Source organism: Vombatus ursinus, unplaced genomic scaffold (assembly GCF_900497805.2).
Source record: "Vombatus ursinus unplaced genomic scaffold, bare-nosed wombat genome assembly UNPS02007612.1, whole genome shotgun sequence".
NCBI lineage: Eukaryota > Metazoa > Chordata > Mammalia > Diprotodontia > Vombatidae > Vombatus > Vombatus ursinus.
The window spans coordinates 3,078,049-3,102,380 of record NW_020947390.1 but is presented as its reverse complement, the minus strand read 5'-3'; the positions used below and the strand labels follow the sequence as shown (position 1 = coordinate 3,102,380).

The 24,332-nt window shown below is 36.3% G+C and overlaps 1 protein-coding gene across 1 annotated transcript in view; it reads left to right on the top strand.

The window, feature by feature from the left end:
- The window catches only part of TRPC6 (transient receptor potential cation channel subfamily C member 6), a 159,467-nt gene that overhangs the window by 108,624 nt on the left and 26,511 nt on the right, over positions 1 to 24,332 (top strand). The window contains exons 3-9 of the mRNA XM_027849550.1: positions 2,590 to 2,775; positions 4,334 to 4,498; positions 7,215 to 7,431; positions 13,339 to 13,566; positions 17,916 to 18,180; positions 20,610 to 20,805; positions 22,297 to 22,500. Coding sequence (XP_027705351.1) covers positions 2,590 to 2,775; positions 4,334 to 4,498; positions 7,215 to 7,431; positions 13,339 to 13,566; positions 17,916 to 18,180; positions 20,610 to 20,805; positions 22,297 to 22,500 — 1,461 coding nt within the window. The remainder of the gene's footprint in view (positions 1 to 2,589; positions 2,776 to 4,333; positions 4,499 to 7,214; positions 7,432 to 13,338; positions 13,567 to 17,915; positions 18,181 to 20,609; positions 20,806 to 22,296; positions 22,501 to 24,332) is intronic.

Below are 24,332 nucleotides of genomic sequence, written 5' to 3'. Positions count from 1 at the left end.
ATTCTAATCAATAGTGGCTGTATTTTGGTTTATATAATAATCCAAAGTAAGGCACAGCTTTCAGGAATGAGGAAATAATTTCATGGGAGTGTGGGGATAGTGGTGCTAGAGGGGTAAAGTTCTAATACTATATTATATCACAAACCCCTACCAGTGTGCTCTCCTCCCTCATTAATTATCAGGTCATAGGATCATATATTTATCATAATTGGTAGCAGTTAGGCTGTCTGACTTAATTAGGTTTTAGAAACAAGCATTTACTAAAGGGGTATAGTACATCTCTCTCCTCTCCCCCTAAGCCTGGGACATATTCTCCCGCAAATACACATACAGTCCTGAAGGAAAGTGACTCAAGTGCTTTTAAAATATTATCTCATTTTATCCTCCCAACAACCCTGGAAGGCAGGTGTGATTATCATTCTCATTTACAGATGGGAAAACTGTGACAGTCAGTGGTTAAGTGATTTACCCAGGGCCACACACCCAGTAATTGCCTGCACCAGAATTTGAACTCAAGTCTTCCCGAATCTATGACCAGCACTCTAACCACTGCACCAGCAATCTGTTTCCGAGCATGTGGCAAAAGGGTAACTCATCACTGCTGGTTGTCAAGAGTTTTTTTTTCTCCCTTTCTTGGTCTCTTCATGAAGTTCCCTTTCAGTATGGTGTAGCATTCTGCTGAGCTCCTGATTGAGTCCTTAATATGTCATTCTTCAGAGTTTCTGGTTTGTCTTCAACACCTGATGCAGACACTGGTGCTCAAGGACACTCATCAGAAGTCCAAAATCCTTCAACCTCTTGAAGTTCATAAGGTCAACTTTGGGTCAAAGGGATGTGAAGGAGAGAGAGGCTTTCTCCTCCTGCAATCCCTCTGCAACCCCTACCCCTCTGACTAGAATTGTTTCCATCACTAAGCCTGACCAAGCTTGTTATCTTATACAAGACCCACAGGTTTTGGGAATTGACTGAGTTTCGTCAGCCAATCCCAATACATTTTTTATGTAGGGTCATTCCATTTCCTCCAATGATTTTCACTGATGCTCAATTAATTAAGGACTTTTCCTGGTTTAATGCCTGATCAAAGTATTCATTACAGATGTTCTCATCATTCATTCAACCTACCCCCACTCTTTCAACTATGAAAATCTGTGATTTTATGAATTTCTAATAATAAGATAGTTCCAAATCTTACATATCTCATAGTGTAAGTAGAAGAAAAGTACTGAATTTGAGATCAGAAGACTGGGATTTGAGTCCTTATTCTGCTATTTACTATCCATGTGGTTTTAAGTCACTTAACCTTTTCCTGCCTTAGCCCCCTTATCTGTAAAATGGGAGTAATAATTAAAATACTTGCATTGTTTATCTCTCAGTTTTGTTGTGAGGATTGAATGAGATCATTTGTGTTGGGTAGTTTGTAACCAGAATGAACTAAAAATAATGTGAGTTGATATTGGTAGTGATAGTAATAATAATAGTAGCAAATTGGAAACGTTATTCCAAGAATTTGTCAAATGTGTACAACAGTCTGTTGGACAAGTAAACACATCGACTACCATTTCTTACTAAAGAGACACAGGATGGCTTCTAGCGCCTCCCTTGCTAGCTGGTTTGTTTTTGATCCAGTCAGACAGGAAGACAGGAATGGAGTCATAACGAGGGGTTAAATAAGCTTACTTTATTCTTGTCTGATCTTCTCAAAGGGAGTTTGCTGATAATAGGAACACTGACTCCTACAGCATTCCCTAACAACCCTTCTTGCAGGGGCCGGCATGATGGGGTCAATGGAGACCAGCACAATTTGTACGCTCCCCTAAATCCCCTCAAGCCTCAGTGGGGACCGATTGAGGAAAACACACAGATTCCCCCTCCCAAGCCTTGACGGGGCCAATTAAGGCACTACAGCATTCAGCCTGAACATTCACCCCTATGGGGGTCCCTAGTCACTGACCAATGCCCACTTGCTTTATAGGGCAACAGACAAAGAAGACATGTTGCCAGCAATAGCTTCACAATTTTACATCACTTCAACCCTATATTTACCATGACTACACAGTAGGAACTGTTTTGAACCATGATCGTGAGAACTCATAATAACACCTGGGAAGTAGAAATTGTTATGGCTATGGATCCTGGGAAGAAAACTCTAAGAAAGAATAACAAAAAAATCCACTTTACACACACTAAAACTCACCTTTCTTACACAGTCCTTTCTAACAGAGATGTGAAAAAAAATAGATAATTCATGTAAAAGTACTTTCAGAATGCTGGAAAAAGAATTTGAATACAGGTTATTATTTTTTCCTGCTGTTGACTCATTACGTGATTTTGATAAAGTTTACTTTTGCTAGTCTAGAATACATCCAAATTCCATACAGATGCTAGTAAAATTTCCTTCTTTATTACGGTATAATAGTAAAGTTTTATGCTTTGCCATTATAATTTAGTGGAACAGTAAGAAATATTAAAGAATGTTGAAGCAATAAATTTTTTTCTCTGAAGTTTTTGACAAACTTACTGGTCCGAGAAAATTTCTTCTTGAGTCTAAAGTTGTAAAATCAGCTCTGTTATTATGTCTCCTTCTCCTAGAATGACTACAAAAGATTGTCAATGCAGTGCAAAGATTTTGTTGTCGGACTTCTTGATCTTTGCAGAAACACAGAAGAAGTGGAGGCCATTCTGAATGGGGAAGTTGAAGTGAGCCCTAATAATGGAGACTATGGGCGTCCAAGCCTCAGTCGTTTAAAACTTGCTATTAAATATGAAGTCAAAAAAGTAAGTTCAGGCATTTAGCCCAGTTTTTTTTTTTTTGCTTGTACTTTTATTGATGCTGAATAGAGATGATACATGGATAGCTTAAACATTATCCCCTCCAAAAAACAAAAACAAATTCCACAATTCCATGCAACTGTCTAACATGTATAACTTCAATGGTTAAATGAACAGCATTGAACCAACAGAGAAAGTCAATGAGAGGCAGCATATTGGTTAGAATGCTGGACCTGGAGTCAGGAGAGATCTAGGTTGAAATACCATTTCTGACACTAACTAGCTTTGAGACCACAGACAAGTTATTTAAACTCTTGCAGCATTAGTTTCTTTGTCTGAAAACAAGGATGTTGATACCAGTGCCTATCACACAGGATTGGTGTAAGGCTCAAATGAACTAAGGTTATAAAGCCTTCTGTAAACCTTAAAATTTACAAATGTCCTTAGACCCACTCTCACTCTTCCCAGTGGCAGTACCATGGCAAAAACCCTGGGCTTTTCTATCTGCAGTGCAGATGAACTCTCATAGATATGTTATTTCTCTTAATTAGAGTGTGAGCTCCTAGATTTGAATCCTCAGCATTTAGGTGTTCTCATCTGATTAAGGTAGTTATTTTAAGTGAGTTGGAGCGATTGATTCGTTCATTCATTCAACTTACCTCAACCCTTTCAACTCTGAAAATGTTATTTTATGAATCACTATCAGATGATGGTTTTCCTTTGGTTGCTTTCCAAATTTTACGTATCTCATAATATAAGTGGAAAGAAAAACATTGAATTTGGGATCAGAAGAATGAGATTTACTATCCATGTAATCTTAAGTCATTTGGCCTTTTTGTACCTTAACCCCCTCAACTATAAAATGGGAGTATTAATTAAAATACTTGCATATAGTAAACACTTAATAATACTTCATTCATTTAACATTCAAAGTGCTTTATAGATAGGTGGCCTCAATTGAAATGGAAGGAATGGAGTGAAGCAGGAAGGAGATGGCCCCAGCCAATTATTCTTGTTTAAGTAGATGATAAACACTATTGTTTCTATGCTGCTGAAAGGTTTCAGGTACTTTCAGTATCTTCTAAGTATAGCTCCCCAAGTAAAATTTCTGGTTACCGTGTTCTGGGTGTGTTTCTAATGACTTGAATTGGGATTGAAGTTAGATGAAAATAAATATTTTGCCTTATTTCTGGTCTAGTCTAATTTAGGATCCCAATTTGGGAATAATATCTTTGAATCCTCTCTTGCAATTCCTTCTTAGTGAGTCACTCCTCTTTCTTCCTTTACCTCCGTCTCCCTCTCTCCCCTTCCTGCTTTGGGAGAGTCTTAGCCAACACTAGGCAGGACACACAGTCTCTCTTTATATTGGTCTACTATGGTAGATAAAACACATGCTGGAAACACTTGCTAATTGGTTTTATGTTCATTAGCTCAGTGTTTTTCATCCTACATTTGTACTCTGATAAAATGTTCCACCTAAAGGGCTTAAAATGATATATTTAAATAAAAAGTAGGATATGTTAATTTCCATTAATTTTTTCCTTTCATTTGATCTCTGTTCCAGTTTGTAGCTCATCCAAACTGCCAGCAACAGCTTCTCTCCATCTGGTATGAGAATCTCTCAGGTTTAAGGCAGCAGACAATTGCTATCAAGTTTCTAGTGGTCCTTGCTGTGGCAGTTGGCTTGCCCTTCCTAGCTCTGATTTACTGGTTTGCTCCATGCAGCAAGGTGAGTTGGTAAACTTAAGCATCTCAGTTTGGAGAAAAGCCTATCCAGTTAGACTGGACAAAATCGGTTGAAAAGTAGGCAATATAATCAAACATTAGAATGAAGTGAGAGGTTATTACAGGTACCTGATAGGATGCTATTATGGTCACTCACTTTTAAAATATACCTTACTCACTGTTGTTGACCTTTTGGGAACTTCAGGATAGACTCTGAAGCTTTAACGAAGCTGTTTTGCCCCAGTAATGCAAAAAAAATCATGTTTATATTGTAAAATGGATCTTGAAATTGTTCAAACTGGTTATTATTTTGGGAGGAGAATAGAAATATTATATTATCAAAATGAATTGCAAAATTAACCAGATTTACCAGTAACTATGAAAATGATGTCAGGTCAACTATAACCCTCTTCACCTTGTCAATGTCCCTTTCCTCATTTGGAATAATTTTCTTCCAAAATGTTACCTCTAACTTTTAAAAAACAATCTTGTCTCTTCATTATTCTCATTTTCTCCCTGAATACTTAATAAAAACAATCTGTCACCCTCCTAACAAAATCTATTGCCCTGTGCTCTCTAATTGTTTTAGAAAAAAGTATCCTTTCCATTCCATCCATATGGCAGTGTTTGGTAATAAGAATATAATGAATATCAATAAATCCTGATTGACCTGTAAGCAAGCATATAATATTAACTATCTTATTATATAACACACATACATTATATACTTGAACACATTAATGACCTTTGATTGCCTCGATGTGGGAACTCCTTGAACTGACACATCACAATTATTCTGTGCTTTAATATTAGGTTGTATAGAGTTGCAGTGTCTAAAAATATTTATCACCTTGTACCCAACCTGCCGTTAAAGCCTTTTCTGGACTCAGGTGGTTGTTGGACCATAGATATTCAGTCCATTGCCCTTACCTGAAGTTTTTCCAGCTTGCTTAGTTTTTCTAGATCTTGCCTTATAGTGGCAGAGTCTTCATTTGAGTAAGACTTTGGCTGTGTGTGTGTGTGTGTGTGTGTGTGTATTTGGAGAGTGGAAGACAGACTTGTGTTTTCAGTGATGTTAGAAGTTCCCAGGGAGGAATTTCCTCCACCAATGTAGATCAGCCTTCCCTGCAGCTTGTATGTATATTTGTGATTATACATATAGTTGTATTTACAGTGGTGTCAAACTGAAATAGAAACAGGGCCACTAAACCATAATAGAGAACTCTACAGGCTGCATGCTGACTTAGAAAACAACATATTAATATTATCTATGTTCTACCATGTTTTTATTTGTGTTATTAAGAATTTCCCAATTAAATTTTAATCTGGCTCAGGCAGCACTCAGGAGTGTGGTGGGTCATATATTGGCTTTAGGCCATGTTTGAGGTATTATTTTCATATAAGCTATTTGTGTTATATATGTTTCATATATGTGCATGTTATATACATATGTGTAGACATAAGTAATATTTAAAAAGAAATATGCTCTCTCTGATCTTCCCTAGTTTATTAGATACACTATCCATATTAACTTCACTTGATTAGTTCCCTTCCTTTCTCTACAGTAAAGGGTCATGATGTTTATGTTCTATAATATACAAAAGTGTGTGACCAAAGACACCCAAATGAGGACCTAGAATTTAGATTCTAGATTTAAGTTATCCAAGACCACTGAGCGAAAGTCAGAAAAGCAAGAATATCTTTTTAAAGATATGGTTCTCAATTATTTGTAATAAAGAATAAATGATATATGGATAAATAATATTTCTAGATATTTCAAAGACTTCATTTCAGCTAGTCTCTTCTCCCATCATACCTTTTACCTGAACTACTAACAGAAAGCAAAACTACCCTTGCCATTGATCTTAAGTGGAATAAAAAACAGTATAGTAATCATTTTCAATCGAGTGTTTTATAACATACAGATAAGCCTAGGCATCTGTATCTGCCTCATCTATCAAAAGAGGAGGTTGGACTGAGTGGCCTCTTCCAGCTCTAACTTACTATGACATCTGCAGTTCTACTGCCAAATGAAATGGAAGAGGACAAATGACCAAGCCTGCCATCGAAGCATTTAGCTTCCATGTCAACTTTCTGAGGGAATAAAAGATTGCCAATGATTAGATATTAAGATCTTGCCACAAAATGAGAATATTTAACTTTTATACTTTTTGGTGCTCTGCAAAGGTGATAGAAGTTCTCATTTTGGTACCATGATTATTTTGGGGGAAATCGATTATAATCTCAACAAAATATCTTCATCATATGGGGCCTGAATTTCCTATGTGAAAATGAAATAAATGGATTTGTCAAAATAAATCAAATAATGATCAATCAATATTGCATTTTGCTATAGCATAGGCCAATATCTGTGTGCTTATTTTCATGTCTACTTCTTCAAGTCTTCAACATGCCCAATTATATAATGTGTTCCTTTTTTAATAAAGCTGCTATTAAAGAATTTATTTTGAAATCAATAGTAATAATAACATGGTTTGCCTTAAAAGAAAAAAAATTCTCAAAGTGTTAAACACAGAAAATCATACATAGGTAAGGAAAGAATTTACAGAAAAATAATCTTTTATGTTTGTTTAATTTCATCACTATATACTGAATTTTGGAAACACCATTGTATATAGATATAACATCTTCACTTTGTTTCCTAAGTACATAAAATTTAGTTGACTCTGTCTTGGTGTGTATTCTGTGATATGCTACAGATGGGAAGGATAATGCGTGGACCATTCATGAAGTTTGTAGCACATGCTGCCTCTTTCACCATTTTCCTGGGACTCCTAGTCATGAATGCAGCTGACAGATTTGAAGGCCCCAAACTCCGCCCTAATGAAACTAACATGGAAAATGGAAAACAGCTGTTCAGGATGAAAACATCCTGCTTCTCGTGGATGGAGATGCTCATTATATCCTGGGTAATAGGTAAAGTATAATTTTCCATTATAATTTAGTTTTGCAATCCTAGCAGTTGGACTGAATGACACTGATTCCTTCAGACTAAACTCATACAAATGTATGCCACATGAAGGGAAAAATGCACCAAATGCTGTGATTTCTTTTGTGTCTTTAAGGCTCTGTTGTTTTGTGTTCATTACTGACTTCATATTCTCCTCGCGTGGGTTATGTTTTTCATATATTTAGAGAATGTACAAAAAGGGAATTCAATGGGAAATTATGATCCAAATCCTGCTGATCATAATTGCACAAAGCTGCCATTCACATTCAAAAGAGTCATGACTTCAGTCCCAGAGCAACATGAAATCTCCTATTGGTTCATTAACATGTGCTCAGATTGATTATTCAACAAGATAATGAAATAAAAGTATTTTGGGTCCATGAGAGTTTAGAAATGCATCTTTGAGCTCACATAGGAGTTTTGCATTTTAAACCCTAGGTGGCACAGTGGATAAAGCATTAGGCCTGAAATCTGGAAGACCTGAGTTCAGATATGGCCTCCAACACTTACTAGTTGTGTAACCCTGAGCAAGTCATTAAACCTCTATTTGCCTCAGTTTCCTCAGTTGTAAAATGGATATAATAATAGCAACTACTTTCCAGGGTCATTGTGAGGATCAAATGAGATACTATTATACTTCAAAGATACTTGTGTAGCTAATATAGGCATCAGAAACTTGAGCTTCCTTGGCCATGTTACCCATGTGGGATCTCATATAGGACAGCAATGGAGAATACCAGATGGCTTTAAATCAGAAATCTCTTCTGTAGTTCAGGGGACAATCTAGATGACTTCAGGAAGTTATCATGATTTTGCACAAATATTTTATTGATTTGATACATATTCTTCTTACATTGTAGGTATATGTATTCCCACATATGACTTGTAATCTTTATGCTTTTACCAACTCACGTTATTTTTATTGTGTACAGTTACGAGCCTATCGACCACAGTTGTTCTTTCCGTAGAGATGATCTAATCCCTGCAGTCTGCCATCACAGAGCTACAAGGTACCCTAGTGATCATGTGGCCCAACCCCTTTATTTTATAGCTGAGGAAACAGAAAATAGATCTTTTTTGGAGTCAATATTAGGATTAGCTATATAAATAAATAGATTTATACATGGGAAAGAAGAAATTAGTCAAAACATGCCCATTTTGGTACTTCTCTTAAGTAATGTTTTCGGTGTTTTATAGGTATGCTATTTTATGTGAGGGAATATTTTGCTCACCAGTGCAGCTCACAACCTTGCCATTGTCTTCAGAGTGATCCCCCTCCATTTATTTTTAAAAATAATGTTGTATTCCTGCTCTACCCTCCCCCCCAAAAAAATATTCCCTACAATAAAATGTGAAGAAGAAAAAAAAAGTTACACAAAAGTAAAATTTATGTCAAAAATGTCTGATGTTATATGCAATATCTTACATCCATTATACCCTACTTCTTCAGTATAGCAGGGGTGATTTTCTTTTCTTTTGAAGCCAAGCTTAGTCACTCTAATTTTGTGAAATTCAGTTTCAATTGTTTTGTTTTTGTTATTTCCGTTTACATCATTGTCATCCTTCCATACATTGTTATCCTGGTTCTGTTTATTTTACTTTGTATCAGTTCATGTGTGAACTAATGCTTCCCTGTATTCATCATGTTCTTTGTTTCTTACAGCCCAGAAATAGTCCATTATACTCATGTACCTACATTTTAAAAATAAAATTTTATAAATACAAAATAAAGTATATTTTATAAGTCTTTTTTTAATATAAATCTTTCATCAAAGGCATATTCATCAGGCAGATGGCCTTACTCTGGTTCTTCAACATTTCATAGAGTTACTTCATAAAAAAATTCAAATAAAGTTTATAGGTTTATCTTTTTCACCCTTGCAGAGCTATCTCATCATAAATAACACCTTATCCTTAAATTAGATATGATAATGGAATTTGAACTGCACAGCAGTTTGCTACACTGGGTGTTTCTGGTCAATGAATATTTATTTAGTCTTTTTATTTGTGGAGGAATAAAAAGATTTTACTAGGAAAATATCAGTTCACTGACCTTTGTATTTGATTTCAGAGAAAGTTTCCTTAAATCATTTTAGAAAGTGGCATATAAGAAGTACTGTTAACTAAGTATTTACTAATAATATTTTTCTACCATAGGTCAGTAAACCTCTAGGATCAATTGCTGAAACCAGTATTTCTTTTACTCATTAATGTTCATTCTTGCAAAAATACTGTTATCTCTCCCCATGGGAATAGTGAAAGGTTGCTTATCTAGGTTCCATTTCAATAAAGGTCAGTAGGTAACAGGTTGATATAAACCTACAAACATTGCCACTAAAAAGGCACTTATTTTCTCACATTTCTCATTTACCTTCCTACTGCTGATCTGATGAAGAGGTGCCGTTTATTGGCACCAATGCCAATCTCTCTGCCTTTCATTCTGATTCTACCCCCTGTCACTTTCCGCTATAGATTGTCCTAATTGTAAGGGTGTGGTCAAAATCACCTAACCCCACCTAGCCCTGATGTATTTGTCAAGTAAGAACACATCTTTGTGTTGTTCACTAAGTCTCTTGCCCTTTCCCTAAGTCTAAACAATCCTTGACACCTCCATAGATATGAGGAGAAGTCTGTTCAAATTGGTGGAGGGACTTGATTATACCCTTTGGGGACCGTATAAAACCATCAAGCAAGTTGGAATAAAGGACTTGAGAGGCAAGCATAGATTTTTGAATAGCTATTGGGAACCCTCAGAGCAGAAGATATGTTGGGGAAGTCAGCCTGAACATTATTTTCTAGTGCTTTTTAAAAGAAAATAGAAAAAGAAAAGAAAATTTCTTGCAAGGGAAATAGCCAAGAGTATTTAGTGCAAATATATTCCTGGAGATAAGCCCTCAAATGTAAGATTATACATGGATAATATCTATGCAGTATTCATGGCTTAAGTTGCATGGATACATATCCATGGATAGATATCTAGTAGTGTAGATAGATATCTAATCAAGTATTTGACCTTCTCTTCAAAAGACACTATGGATTTCTACTGTTTGTAAGGAACAAAGGAAGGCTTCCTTTCCCTATCATCAAGAGGCAGGTGGGGGGGGGGGGGTTACCTATGTTAGGGGAGGTTACCTAACTTAATATTTAAGTTAAGGTAGTACTTACCTTGCCATGTCTAATTTAGCTCCTCACCAAAATACCATCATAAATAGATAATACATCCCTGTATCAAAGTAAATAGAAATCAAGGAAGTTCTATAGAATAGGACATACCAGAGAACATACAAAAGTAAAGGAGTTTTTTGGCTTGAGAATAAGATAAAAACCACCTAAGATCAAGCAAAGAGAATGATAACAATATCAGTGGAGGATCCACTCTTCTCAATCTCTAGGGTTGCAAGCACTGGAGATCAAGGGACATCTTGGGAGTAGCCTATATGTCTACAGCTCTGAGGTCTCCTAGTAGTCATTCAGGAGTCCACAAGGAACTTTGCTATCTCTCTAAAATCTCCAATAGTTTTATTTAGTCTCTGGGGAGGGGGGTGACCGAGTATCTCAGTCAATCTAAATAGACTTCTTGTTGTACCTAGGCAGGTATTCTCTCCTTGTTCTCAACTAGTGCACAAGAGAGTTAACTATAGAGATGTGTTTTCACCCAATAAATGTATCAGTGCCAAGTAGGGTGAGGTTATTTCAATCCTAACCTTACACAACTTCATTTTTTTCTCTCTACTCTTCAGTAACTACCACTCTACTGATTTCCTGTTCTGCTACAACACCCTCACTAGAACCCACCATTCCTGCTAGCTTCTATCCTGTAGCTCTCCTCTCTTTCTCAATCAAATTACCTGAAAAAAAAAGGCTATCTAAACGTTCTGTCCAAACACATAAACCCTCTACAATCTGGCTTCTAATAATATCACTTAACAGAAAGTTATCAATGATTCTCGAGTACCAGATCCTATGACTTCTTAATACTCATCCTTTTTGACCTCTATGCGGCTAATTTTACCCTATTTATCACCCTCTCCTCTTTGTTACTACCTTCTTTCTGGCTTTTCATGACATTGATCTCATCCTGGTTCTCCTTCTATATGTTTTAACAACTCTTTGATCTCTTTTGCTAGATCATCATCCATGACATGCTGTGGGTATGCTTCAAGGCTCTCTGTCCTGGGCACTATTCTAAACACTGTCTTTCTCTCTGTGCTCTCTCATTTGGAGATTTCATCAATTGTCATGGGTTCAATTATCATCTGTATGCAGATGATTGCCAGATCTATAACCCAATTTTTGCCCACAGTGTGTGCAATAGTACATTATAAATATCAGGGACTAAATTAATTTTTGTTGATTTGAAATGAACATTTGGATATAGAAGGTATACACATCAAATCTGTGGATAGAATAATGATAAAAATAAAGGAAATCATTTATGGACTGTATAGAAGAATTCAAATGAAAAATGCATTAAATAAGTTGAAATAGCCAAAACTATGAAGACAAACTTTAACAAGGATAAATGTGAAGACCCACCAATGCTATGTAATCAGTGTTACAAATATAGAATAGAAGGATATTTATTGTTTTTCAAAATATGAATCATGTTCCATATTAGCCAAAACCATGATATAGCTTTTAATAACATGAATTCATTCCTAGGCTGCATTAGAAAGCATAATGTCCAGAACAAGAGAGTTAATAATGCTTCTGAACTTAGCAAGGGGCAAAACATATTTAAAATGTTGTGTTCAGTTACAGGGAACTATACTTTAAGAAGGACATTGATTAATTAAAGAATACACAATAGAGAATATTAGACTGAAGAGAAACTTAGAGGAGGTCAGGATCTCTGTCTTCAAATAAATCAAAGGTATATCATGTGGAGGAATAATTTTTTTTTCCTAGAGCAATTAGAGTTACAAAGTTCTAGCAGTAGAAGAGATTGTCTTGTGACATAGTGATCTTCCCACCCCTAGAAGACTCCAAGCTGAGGCAAGATGAACACATGTTCAGAGAATTGTCTGTATCATTCCTTAATTTAATGGGAGATTGGACTAGATGACATGTAGGGTTCCTCATAACTAAGATTCTTTCTCTTTGGGAATAGACATATACTCTGGCTCATCTTTGAGGGTAACTCTCAAAATCCAGATAAAGGAAATCTGCTTCCCATTCTTGAAGTCCTAAACACGTGATGTGTATACCAAGCACTGTATTTGAGTTGGAAGTTGTTGTTTATTCGTTTTCAGACATATCCCAATCTTTATGACACCATTTGGGGTTTTCTTGGCAAAGATACTGGAGTGATTTGCCATTTCTTTCTCCAGTTCATTTTACAGATGAGGCAACTGAGGGAAACAGGGTTAAGTAACTTGCCCAGGGTCACACAGCTAGTAAATGTCTGAGGCCATATTTGAGCTCAGGGACATGAGTCTTCCTAGCTCCAAGCTTGGCACTCTATCTCCTGTGCCACCTAGCTGGAGACAAAGGGTCTAAGTTCAAAACCTGGCTCTCCCAATTACTACCTATGTGGTTTGGGGCTAGACATTTCCTCTCAGTTGAGGAATTTTTCTTAACTATAAAATGAAAGGGTTGAGCTTGGACTCTAAGGCTCCTTTTAGATCCTTCTTCTGTCCATAAGGGAAGAAAGTAAGCAATTTCCTTTGATTATTTTTATTTTTGCTTGCAAACTTGTATAAAATAATTTTAGGCTAAAAATTTTTTTCCTGCTCTGAGGATGATTTGAGAAAAATAAAATTTTCACTGAAGTGCTCTGATAATCAAAAAAGTTTCACCCTGCCAGCACCATTAAAGAGACTATGTATATTTTTAAAAGTATAAACTTGTATTTTCTCCCTTTTCACACACAGGAATGATATGGGCTGAATGTAAAGAAATTTGGTCCCAAGGTCCCAAGGAATATTTGTTTGAGCTATGGAATATGCTGGATTTTGGTATGTTAGCCATCTTTGCAGCATCGTTCATTGCTAGGTTCATGGCATTTTGGCATGCTTCCAAAGCCCAGAGCATTGTGGACGCAAATGATACTTTGAAAGACTTGACCTCTGTGGGAGACAATGTGAAGTACTACACTTTAGGTGAGTTTATGCTATAGAATTAATAATACCCCTGTCTGATGTTTGCCTTTTCAAATGCTAATGAATTGGTATAAGGTCTGTCTGTCTTTTTCTGCTGTGAATTTCACTGGGGTTGCCTCCTCTAATATACACATTCTGAACTGATAGGGTTAAACCTGTTTAAGTTTAGCTGGTCACAGCACATTTATTAATTAGGCTTTCTATCACTAAGCACATCAATAGATGCAAATGATATTATGAATTTTACTTTGAAATGTAGTTTTCATCCTACTTTATTTTCTTTGCCTAATTGAAAAAAAATCCACTGCCTCAATTGATGTAGCTTGGTCCTTTGAGATATTATTAAATTCTAGTCTTTCTAGTGATATTTTTCCTCTTGAGTTAGGAGGGGGTGGGTAGAGTACCTGTGGTTTTTGTCAGTTAGAAAATTTCCAGTGTGGAAATTCCCTCCACTGAAGGACATCAGCAATTCTTCTGTAACTTATGGTCTTAGTGAGTTTTGAGGGCACTGTGATGTTAAGCAATTTGTTCAAGGTCACACATCTATTATGTGTAAGGAAAAATAAATTGAATTCAGGTCTTGCCTTCTGTCCACTACTCCATGCTGCCTCCTATGATTACTTACTTTTTGTAACTTTTTGAAACACTCCTAAAACCAGTGGTTCTCAATATCTTTGGACCAAGTACCACATCATTAGGGCCAGTACAAAACATAGTTTAAATGAACCCAAGAGTTCAACCAATACAATTGGTTTTGTTGTTCAGTCATTTCAGTTGTATTCAACTCTTTATGACCCCATTTGGGGTTTTCTTGGCAAAGATACTGGAGTGGTTTGCCATTTCCTTCTGCAGCTCATTTTACAGATCAGAAAACTGAGGCAAACATGGTTAAGTGACTTGCCCAGCATCACATGGTTAGTTAGTATCTGAGGCCTGATTTGAACTCAGAAAGAGGAGACTTCCTGATTCTAGGCGTAGCACTGTATCTACTATGCCACCTAGCTGCCCTCATACATACTTGACCAATAATTCCCTCTACAGCACACTTGACTAAATGGTCATCCAGAATTTGCTTGAAGATTCCCAATGAAGTGTAGCCAGTCTCCTCCCAAGTTAGCCTATGTCCCTTTCAGATAACTCTAATTTAGTAGAAAGCTTTTCTTTGCAAAACAAACAAACAAACAAACAAACAAACAAAGCAACTCTATCTTTCTCTATGGCACACAGCTTTTTCTTACACTTCCCTCATCTCTACTTGATCAAACACTTTGTCCAAAATTTTTTGTAAGGGTTCAGTTGGTCACTAGACTGTTATTTATGCTGCTATGAAGGGCAGAGTGGGAACTGATTGAGTGCTACATAAGACTTCATACCCTTAGCAGAAGGTGGAGCTAGTAAGATAAGGACTTTGAGAACCTAGGTAGCCAAGGGCTCCTGTCTAAGGAAGTCATAAAAGGTACAAGAGTTCTACTATGTGGTTTCTTCAATTCCCTTATCCTAAAAGTCTCTATGTTGGGAGCTAGATACACCTTCAGGGCAAACGGAAGGATCAATTGTCCCTAGGAGCATAGATTTCCTATCACACATACGTAAGACCCTAACTAACCATTTATTTTTTTACCTTCTAGTGGTAGAGCCAGAGGTTTTATCACAGAACGGAAGACAGGATAGACAAACCTTGGAAGGAAGAAGCAAGTAAATGGGGCTCTTGGATTAAGAGATTCTTTCAGACCCAGAAATAGCTATATAAACAATCAGTGCCTTCTGAAACCCCTTCCATTCTTTGTAGGGTGTTGGTGGGGACATGACAACACAGCTTTTAGTGGGATGTTTTTTGGGCCTCAGAGAGAGCACAATTGCCAAGATTGATTTTCTGGCCTCAAATTTAAAAATTCATTAGACATTATACTCTGGTTTGACCTTGTTAATATACTGGAGAAAGAGGAACGGCAACTTGGTGAGGGGATGTCTTTGCTTTGAGGTGATGTTCAGTTGATGTATGAAGGTATAAACTTTCAAACAATGTGAGTAATGCTACAGATAATGGGAAAAGAGCTGTAGTCAAGATTATTAGATGGATGATTTTATGGTCCTCAAATGGTAGCTAAACCTTTCTCTGTAAAATAGGAGTCACACTTGGTAGTTCTGGTCTACTTGTTTTGAGGATGGTGGGGACTTTGGCAGATTTACTTGGCCTTCTCAAGCTAATGAATCAGATTGATGTGTTCTGGATTCAGATGATTGTATTACTTGGTCATGGTGGATACCAGTGAGGAAACTGTTGTTTCTTACAACCTCAGATCTAAAATTCTAATGTTTAGTGTGATATCAGAATAGTGTAAAACTAATAATTGTCATAGTTATACTAAACTGATTGGATGGGGTGTTAATTGCTGTATAATAATTATGTAAGAGCTATAAAGAAAAACCTTTGTGGAATCCAAGGAAGCAGGACAGGATTGTTCTAAAATCTGGTTCATCCTTTCCATGTCATTATTAAATCTGGGCATAATAGGGTATAAATAGTCAGAAGTAGAGGCTTTGAGTCAGGAGGAACTAAGTGGGAAATGAATTGGGCCCTTGGTTGGAAAGAAAGTGCAGAGGGAAGTCACAACGAATTAAAACATTATGTAACAAGAATTCTTGCTGTCTGGGCCCCTATGTCAAGGCCGGACATCTAGATTGTTGTCAATGTAGAAAGAAGTATTTGTAAAGTAGCCACAGGGGCTTTGGGATCCAGTATTTTTATCTATCAATTAGCTAAAAACCCTACTGCTTGGAATGCTCATCAAAATGACAAAAAAGATGAGAACGGTCAATAAATTAGATGACAAAATCAGTATCTAGATACATCTCACAAGGTTGGAATGATGGGGCAAAACTAATAAGGTGAAATTTAATAGGAATACATGTAAAGTCCTACACCTAGGCCAAAAAAATTGTCAAAGTATAAGAGAAAGACAAGACTAAATGTCCATTCATTAAAAAAAGAGCTATCACTTTTTTTTTTTTTTGCTTTTTAGGCAGTTGGGGTTAAGTGACTTGCCCAGGGTCACACAGCTAGTAAGTGTCAAGTGTTTGTTCTGAAGCCAGATTTGAACTCAGGTCCTCCTGACTTCAGGGCTGGTGCTCTATCCACTGCACCACCTAGCTGCCCTGAGCTATCCCTTTTCATGAACTGCAACATCAATATGATGCAAAGATGTGAGATGGTGACCAAAAAATTAATTTGATCTTAAGCTTTGTGAATAAAAGTATGGTGCCTCAAATGTGCGAAGTGATAGCCCTTTCATACTCTGCCCTAGTCAGACCATAACTGGAATAACATGTTTAGTTCTGAGTACTGCATTTTTGGAGAAGAACAATGACAAATGAGTGGTCTCAAGCAGGGTGACCAGGACAATGGGATCATAGGGTCATAGATTTAAAGCTGGAAGGGTCATACTTGGCCAGGCCATCTATTCCAACTTTTCATTCATTTTACAGATAATAATGAGGAAACTAAAAATCATGATATATTAGATTAGGCTGAAGGAACTAGGGATGTTTAACTTGGAGAAGAGAACACTTGATTGTGATTTTCAACTACTTGAAGGATTATTATACGGAAAATAAGACTCATACTTCCCTTGGCCACAGAATGTAAAATTAGGATTAATGGCCAGAAGTCAAAGGGAAGTAGATTTTGCCTCAACATTAATAGGGATTTCCTAACAATTAGAGCTAACAAATAATGGAATGAATTGTTTCATACAGAGGTGAGTTCCTTGATGCTGGTCTTTCAATGGCTGCTGAATGACTTTTCATCAGGGATATTGTAGAGGGAGTTCATGTTTCATGTAGGGGTTGAATTAGATGACTTTTGACGTAACTTCCATTTCTAGGATTCCTAGATTTGACATTTACTAGCTTTGCATCCCTAGCCAAGTCACTATATCCCTTGCAACCCTAGTTTCCCCATATGTAAAGTGAGGATAATGATACTTGAACTAAATCACAAGTTTTTTTGTGAAGAATGCTTTGCAAAGAATAAAGCAATATATAAATTATTTTATTATTCACAGTGGAGATAAGAAATAGGGCAGCATCAGGCAGTAAAATGACTGTGTAAACCATTATCCATTTGCGCCTTTAGATATCACTCCTACCCCCTTTCTTCCCACAGAGGTGTATGTTTACTCTGACCTTGATCAAAAATTAAGATGAGGTAGGATTCTACTATATGTGTCTGTCACTGTCACTCACACACACACACACACACACACACACACACACACACCTCACAGAGAGGAAAAGAGAAGGGCTAGGCCCATTCAATATATTCATCAAAACTATTGTTCTTTTCCTAGCCAGGATAAAATGGGACCCATCTGATCCTCAAATCATATCTGAAGGCCTATATGCTATTGCTGTAGTTTTAAGTTTCTCTAGAATTGCCTACATCTTACCAGCTAATGAAAGCTTTGGGCCTCTACAAATATCCTTGGGAAGGACCGTAAAAGACATCTTCAAATTCATGGTTATATTCATCATGGTATTTGTGGCTTTCATGATAGGGATGTTTAATCTCTACTCCTATTACCATGGAGCAAAGCAAAATGAAGCCTTCACAACGTAAGTACTACTGAACCGTAGGATTTTTTTGGTTGCTTTTTTGTTTCATTGTTTGGTGTAGCAGATAGAACATTAGACTTGTAATCAGAAGGATTTGGGTTCAAATTCTACCTCAGATAATTAATAGCTATGTATGACCCTGTACTATTCACTTAACCTCTCTGGTCTCAGTTTCCTCATCTGTAAAATTAGTGAATTGGGCTTGATGACTTCTAATATTCCTTCAATCCTTAAATCCATGATCCTATGATCATAATTTAGATATATAGTTTAATAAATATTTGTATACTTAGCCAATGAACTATGTGGTGACAAAAATGTTAGCAAAACCAATTTCTCTGCTTCCCTGTTTCTTCAACTGTGGAAAAGGAAGTTTAGATAGATGATCTTTGAGGCCTCTTCCAACTCTAACATTCTTTAATTTTAAATTGATCTGTATTGACATAAAAGCCAATAATCTCCTAGTTTGGGAATTTGCTCTTTTCCCTTGTATATACAGTAATTCTGTTCCTCATTGAGATGACCTACCACTATGCATGGTGTGGGGGATATTTGTACCTCATAAAAGTCAAACACTTATTTGTGATTCAATTATAGTTGATGACTCCTCCACTGATGTGGACAGTAGTCCTTCCTTGCTATGTGATATTCATTGGTTGTTGTGGTAAAAATTAAATAAATAGAAATCTGAGCTCCATTCAACATAGCTAACCTGGGTTTTGGATGAGAGGCACACAGTCTAACAGCAGACCCATATTCAAAGTCTTACCAGGTTACTAGGATTTGCCAGAACTGGTGATCCATTGGCATAGATTCTAAGAATTTCTACATCATAATGAAACATTGGAAGAAGACTTTATTGAAGAAATCAAACAATTTTTATTGTAATGGTTAAAAGAAATTATCTTTTAATGTATTATTCAAATATCATGTTAGATTTAATAGTGAAAAGCAAAAAATGAAGAATCAAATATTTCCTTGTTAGGAAAAAACACTCTGTGGTAACCAGATGAATTAACATAGGCAAAATTAGCTTTAGTTACTAATTATATCCAAGTCATTTCAATGCTCAAACCCAGCTCAGGGGCTTTGTTAATCTTCTCTGACATTTTTCTTATCATCAGTTCTGTTTGAGGTGATTGAATATATGTAAATATATTATGTAAATATAACCTGGAAGGAAAACCCCAAATCTCAGGAACAAACTCATAGAAATGTCATTGTTTAGTACAGGGGTTCTTAACCTGGAGTTCATAGACCCCTAAGGGTTCTGTGGATAGATTTTAGGGAATCTGTGAACTTGTATGGGAAGAAATGATACCTTTATTTTCACTCATTTCTAAATGAAATTTAGTATTTCCTTTATTGTTAATTTAAAAAAATACTGAGAAGGGGTCCATAGGCTTCACCAGACTGCTAAATATATTCAAGACACAAAATTAAGAATTCCTACTTCAGTATAACTTTATTACTTGTGATTCTGAAGTAGTGTCTAAAGTTTTTTTTTTTGAAGGTAAATCTATCCTAAGGACACCACCAAAAAGCAGTGCATTTCTAGAAAAGATGAAATAATGGAATTTAAAACTTGAAGAGACCTTGGAGATCATCTAGGTCAACTCAAACATTTATGCAAAAATTAAAGCCTAGAAAGTAACTTGCCCAAAATCACTCTGCTAATAAGTAAAAGAAGCCAGGATTCAAGCCCACATCTTCTAATTATATTCAATTGAACAACACATTTTTATCAAGTACCTACTATGTACAAATCAGCCTGTAGGTATAAAGATGAAAAATGGTCCCTTGAAGCCAATGAATCTCTGGTGGCTTCCTACTTCCTCTAGGAAAATACAAAACCCTCAAACTGGCATCTAAAACCATCCACATTATGACTCTCACTTATTTTTCCAATCTTGTTCCATATTACTCCCCTTTATATACACTCTCTTTTTCAGTTGAACTGGTTGTTAGCATCTTTTTCCTTCCCATCTTTGAACAGGTGATTGCCCCATGTTTGGAATGCGCTCACTCCTCACCTCTGCCCAGTCAAATTTCTAAACTTGCTCAAAGAACAGCTCAGATGCTGCCTCCCACAGCAAGTCTTTTTTTCCCCCTAGTCCCCATCCCCAGTTGTCAGTGCTGTCTCCCTCGTGACATTATTTCATATAGAGTTTATATTTACTTCTCCATGTACATGTTGTATTTCTCCAGTAGAATGTAAGCTCCTTGACATCAGGGTATATTTCATTTGTCTCTGTATCCATGCTCAACACCTAGCACACGGCCTGGCACATAAAAGGACTCAAATGTTTGCTGTATAAATCACGTTCTCATATCATTTAGCTACTATGAATGGAAAATTAGTTACTGCTTGTGATATCTTGAATGACATTGTCAAATATAGTAATTTTTATTTTTTATTTCTTTTTCAGAGTTGAAGAAAGCTTTAAGACATTGTTCTGGGCTATATTTGGACTCTCTGAAGTGAAATCTGTTGTCATAAACTCTAACCACAAATTCATTGAGAATACTGGTTATGTTCTTTATGGAGTATATAATGTGACAATGGTCATTGTTTTGCTAAATATGCTCATTGCAATGATCAACAACTCATTCCAGGAAATTGAGGTAACATTATCACCAGAAGAATCGTTTTCTTTTTAATTAAGCTGGTGTCTACACATTTTAATCACTTTGATTTAAAAAACAAAACTTACTGGATTATCAGTCAAAAAAACTCAAAATATATTTTTTCCTTTGGATTTATTTTATTGGCACTTTTGACTGGCTGGAACCATGAACCTGAAAGCCTCATGTATATCAATTGATTTACAGCCACACAAAAATGAGAGAGTAGGGGAGGGAAAGGGTAAAGAAGATAGATAAGCTTTGTCTTGTTTTTGCTGTTTAGTTAAATTTGATTCAACAAATATTTATTAAGCACCTATCAGCATGGCACTGGATTTTCTTGTGGAGAGCAATACAGAGTAAAACAAGGTTCCAGTTCTCAAGGAGCTAATAAACTAGTGGGAGAAGATATTTACTCAATTCTTTATAATATACTTAGAAAATGAGTACGGGTAAAAAATAAAAATAAAGTATTGTCAAAAGTTGCAGATTGAGGAAAATTATGAAGGAGATGGCATTTTCATTGGGTCTTGAAGGGTAAATAGTATTCCAACAGGTAGGATGAAAAGTGCTATACCGGTCAGGAAAAGGGGAGGGGAAATTCAGGGAATGGCAAGGAGTTCTATTTAGCAGAGTTAGAGAGTGTGGGAAAGAAAGTAATGGGAGGCAGAACTTGAAAGGTAGTTTGGAGGCAAATTGTAGATGGCTTTGAACGTTAAGATAATGAGTTTGGTCATTATTCAGTAGGTAATGGGGAGCCATTAAGGCTTTTCAGTAGTAGAATAATATAATCAGAACTGGGTGTCAGTATGATAACTTGACAGTGTTATGTAAGACAGATTTGAGTAAAAGAACCAAGCCCTGTAAAAAGGTTACTGCAATAGTCTACTCACAAGGTGATGGCTAAGAGAAATATCACAGAGTCAGACTATACAGGAGTTAGCAACAGTTTGAATATGGAGGCAAAGAAAGGGAGGATACATTATTAAAATACTGTAGCAGCCTATGACTGCTTAGCAATTTTGCTACCACAAAACATTATAGCATTGTTTAGGGATTTTTTTTTGTCCTGGAAGTCTAGTTTTGAAATTCTTCAATTATGTTTAAAATGATATTTCATAATGTTAAGCCATAAATCTTACACAAGATCCTATGATTAACAAGTAGAAACTAAAGGCCTTCCCTCTAACACCTTCAGGTCCCAAAGATGACCCCTGTATTCCTCCAACATTGTTCATGTGCTCCAGTTAAAAGAGCTAGAAAAATGCTTCTGTGTTTGTTTATAAGAATAAAAGGCTAAAAACTTATACATATCATATTAATACTTTAGAAATATAAAATGAGTTTTCTTACATTTTTTAAGAGAGCAAGAAATGGTTTCTCATACTGTGTTTATTTTACAAGAGATTAATAACCCAAATGTGAATTACTGGTAGAAGTGTCTTAATAATTCTGTGAGTAAATTTCCTTAAAATACATTGTGTTTTATAGGACGATGCTGATGTGGAGTGGAAGTTTGCAAGGGCTAAACTTTGGTTTTCTTACTTTGAAGAGGGACGAACACTTCCTGTTCCCTTCAACTTGGTGCCAAGTCCAAAGTCCCTGTTCTATCTCTTACTCAAACTTAAAAGATGGATTTCTGAGCTCTTTTGGGGTCATAAAAAAGGGTTTGAGGAAGATGCAGAGATGAACAAGGTAATTCAACTTGATTCCACTGAAGAACACTTTTACATGCTTCAAAGGCATTTAACTTTCATTACCATTGTCCACGAAAAGACTTTGTGATATGACCAGGTTATCTATCCTCCAAATATAGGTAGCTGCTTTGCCAAGGGATATATGTTTAAACTGAGAAAACTAGACTTTTTTCAATTTATAAGTAAGAAATGGCCAAGGAATGAAACATAACCCACATAGGTGAGATGTTATATTGTATGTATGTTGTGTAAAAGAGGTTGCAAGATTGATTCTTACTATATTGTGATAGACAAGTCACTCTGTGTCATTTCTACTTAATAACTGAGGCAGTCTGCTCTAGTACACGGGAAAAGTGATACTCTTAGTTGATTTACTTTTATAATAAAAGGTTAAAAAATCAATGCCATAAGCTCCAAGTATGGGAGGCCTGGTTTGGCATGTGTGAAAATGAGCTGAGAGTTTTCATGGGATCATAAATTTAGGTCTGGAATAGGTCTCTGAGATCATCACATCCAGTCCTTCTTCCTCCTCTTTTTGCAGGGAAGGGAATTGAAACCCAGAAAGGTTAGGTATAAGTTACTTTTAGATCATATGGCTAATAACTGTCGGAAGCAGAATTGGTCCCCAGGTCTCCCTGCCTCTAAGTCTAGTGCTCCAGCCCACAATCTAGAAAAGTGACATGAAGAGAGCACTTGTTCAGGAGTCAGAGGACTTAAGATTAAATCCCACCTCAGCGACTTTGGGCAAGTCAGGAAAACTTGAGAGGAGGCATTGCACCATCCATAAAGTATATGTCTTCAAATTTGGTTTCAAATCTAGCATACACTTACTAACTTTGCTCCTGGGCAGGTCATTTAACCCTTCTTGGCCTCAATTTTCTCATGTTTAAACAGAAGCAGCAGCACCAGCAGCAACGACAAAGAGGTTAGACCCAATGTATTCTATGGACATTCCAACTGCAGAGCCATGATGCCAAATACAAGAGTCTGATGTTAAAAGTCTAATATGTTCTTAAACTACTATAATGAAAGTACGGTGCTCAGATCACCACAAGAGGCAAACCAAGGCTGGTTGACTTTTGACAGAGATATCTTTGAGAATATTTCTACTTTAAGTAGGTGTTTGGACAAGATGACCCTTTCAGCTCTAAGACTCCACAATTCTCTATTTCTCCCTGGTAAAAGGTTAGAGAGGGAAAGAGGGAAACTGTGGAATCAAATTTATTCCATATGATGATCAGTCCCTTTTATCAAAGAAAAAATGGATATCAGAAAGGCAATAAAATATATCCTTCCAAGGGTCTGATAACATTCTGTTCCTGTTTTGGGGTTAACAGAGAGGGCCTCTCTTAACCATGCTGCAATCATACTCTTTTTAAGGCCCTGACAACAAAAGGTGCACAATTGTGCGAACAGACAATTTTGTTTTAGGTTTGTAATTTGGTTGCTTCTCTATGTTTTGGGTCAACGTAAGGGAAGTTAGCATTCATTATTGGAATAAGTACCAGACAGTGAATGAGGAGACCTATGTAACAATCTCATTACTGCCACTTATTATGTGACTTTGGACAAAATACCTAAGTTCTTTATGCCTCAGGTTCCTCGGCTGGAAAATGGACATACACACATACACACATATATACACACACATATATTTTCCAATTAAGGAATCTGAGGCATAAATAAGTTAGATATTTTGCCCAAAGTCATATGGATATATAAACACATGTATAGATTTATAGATATATACATATATGACACACATGTGTGTATGTATATACATTTATATGTACATTTATATACACATATTACCTCACAGAAATGCTGAGA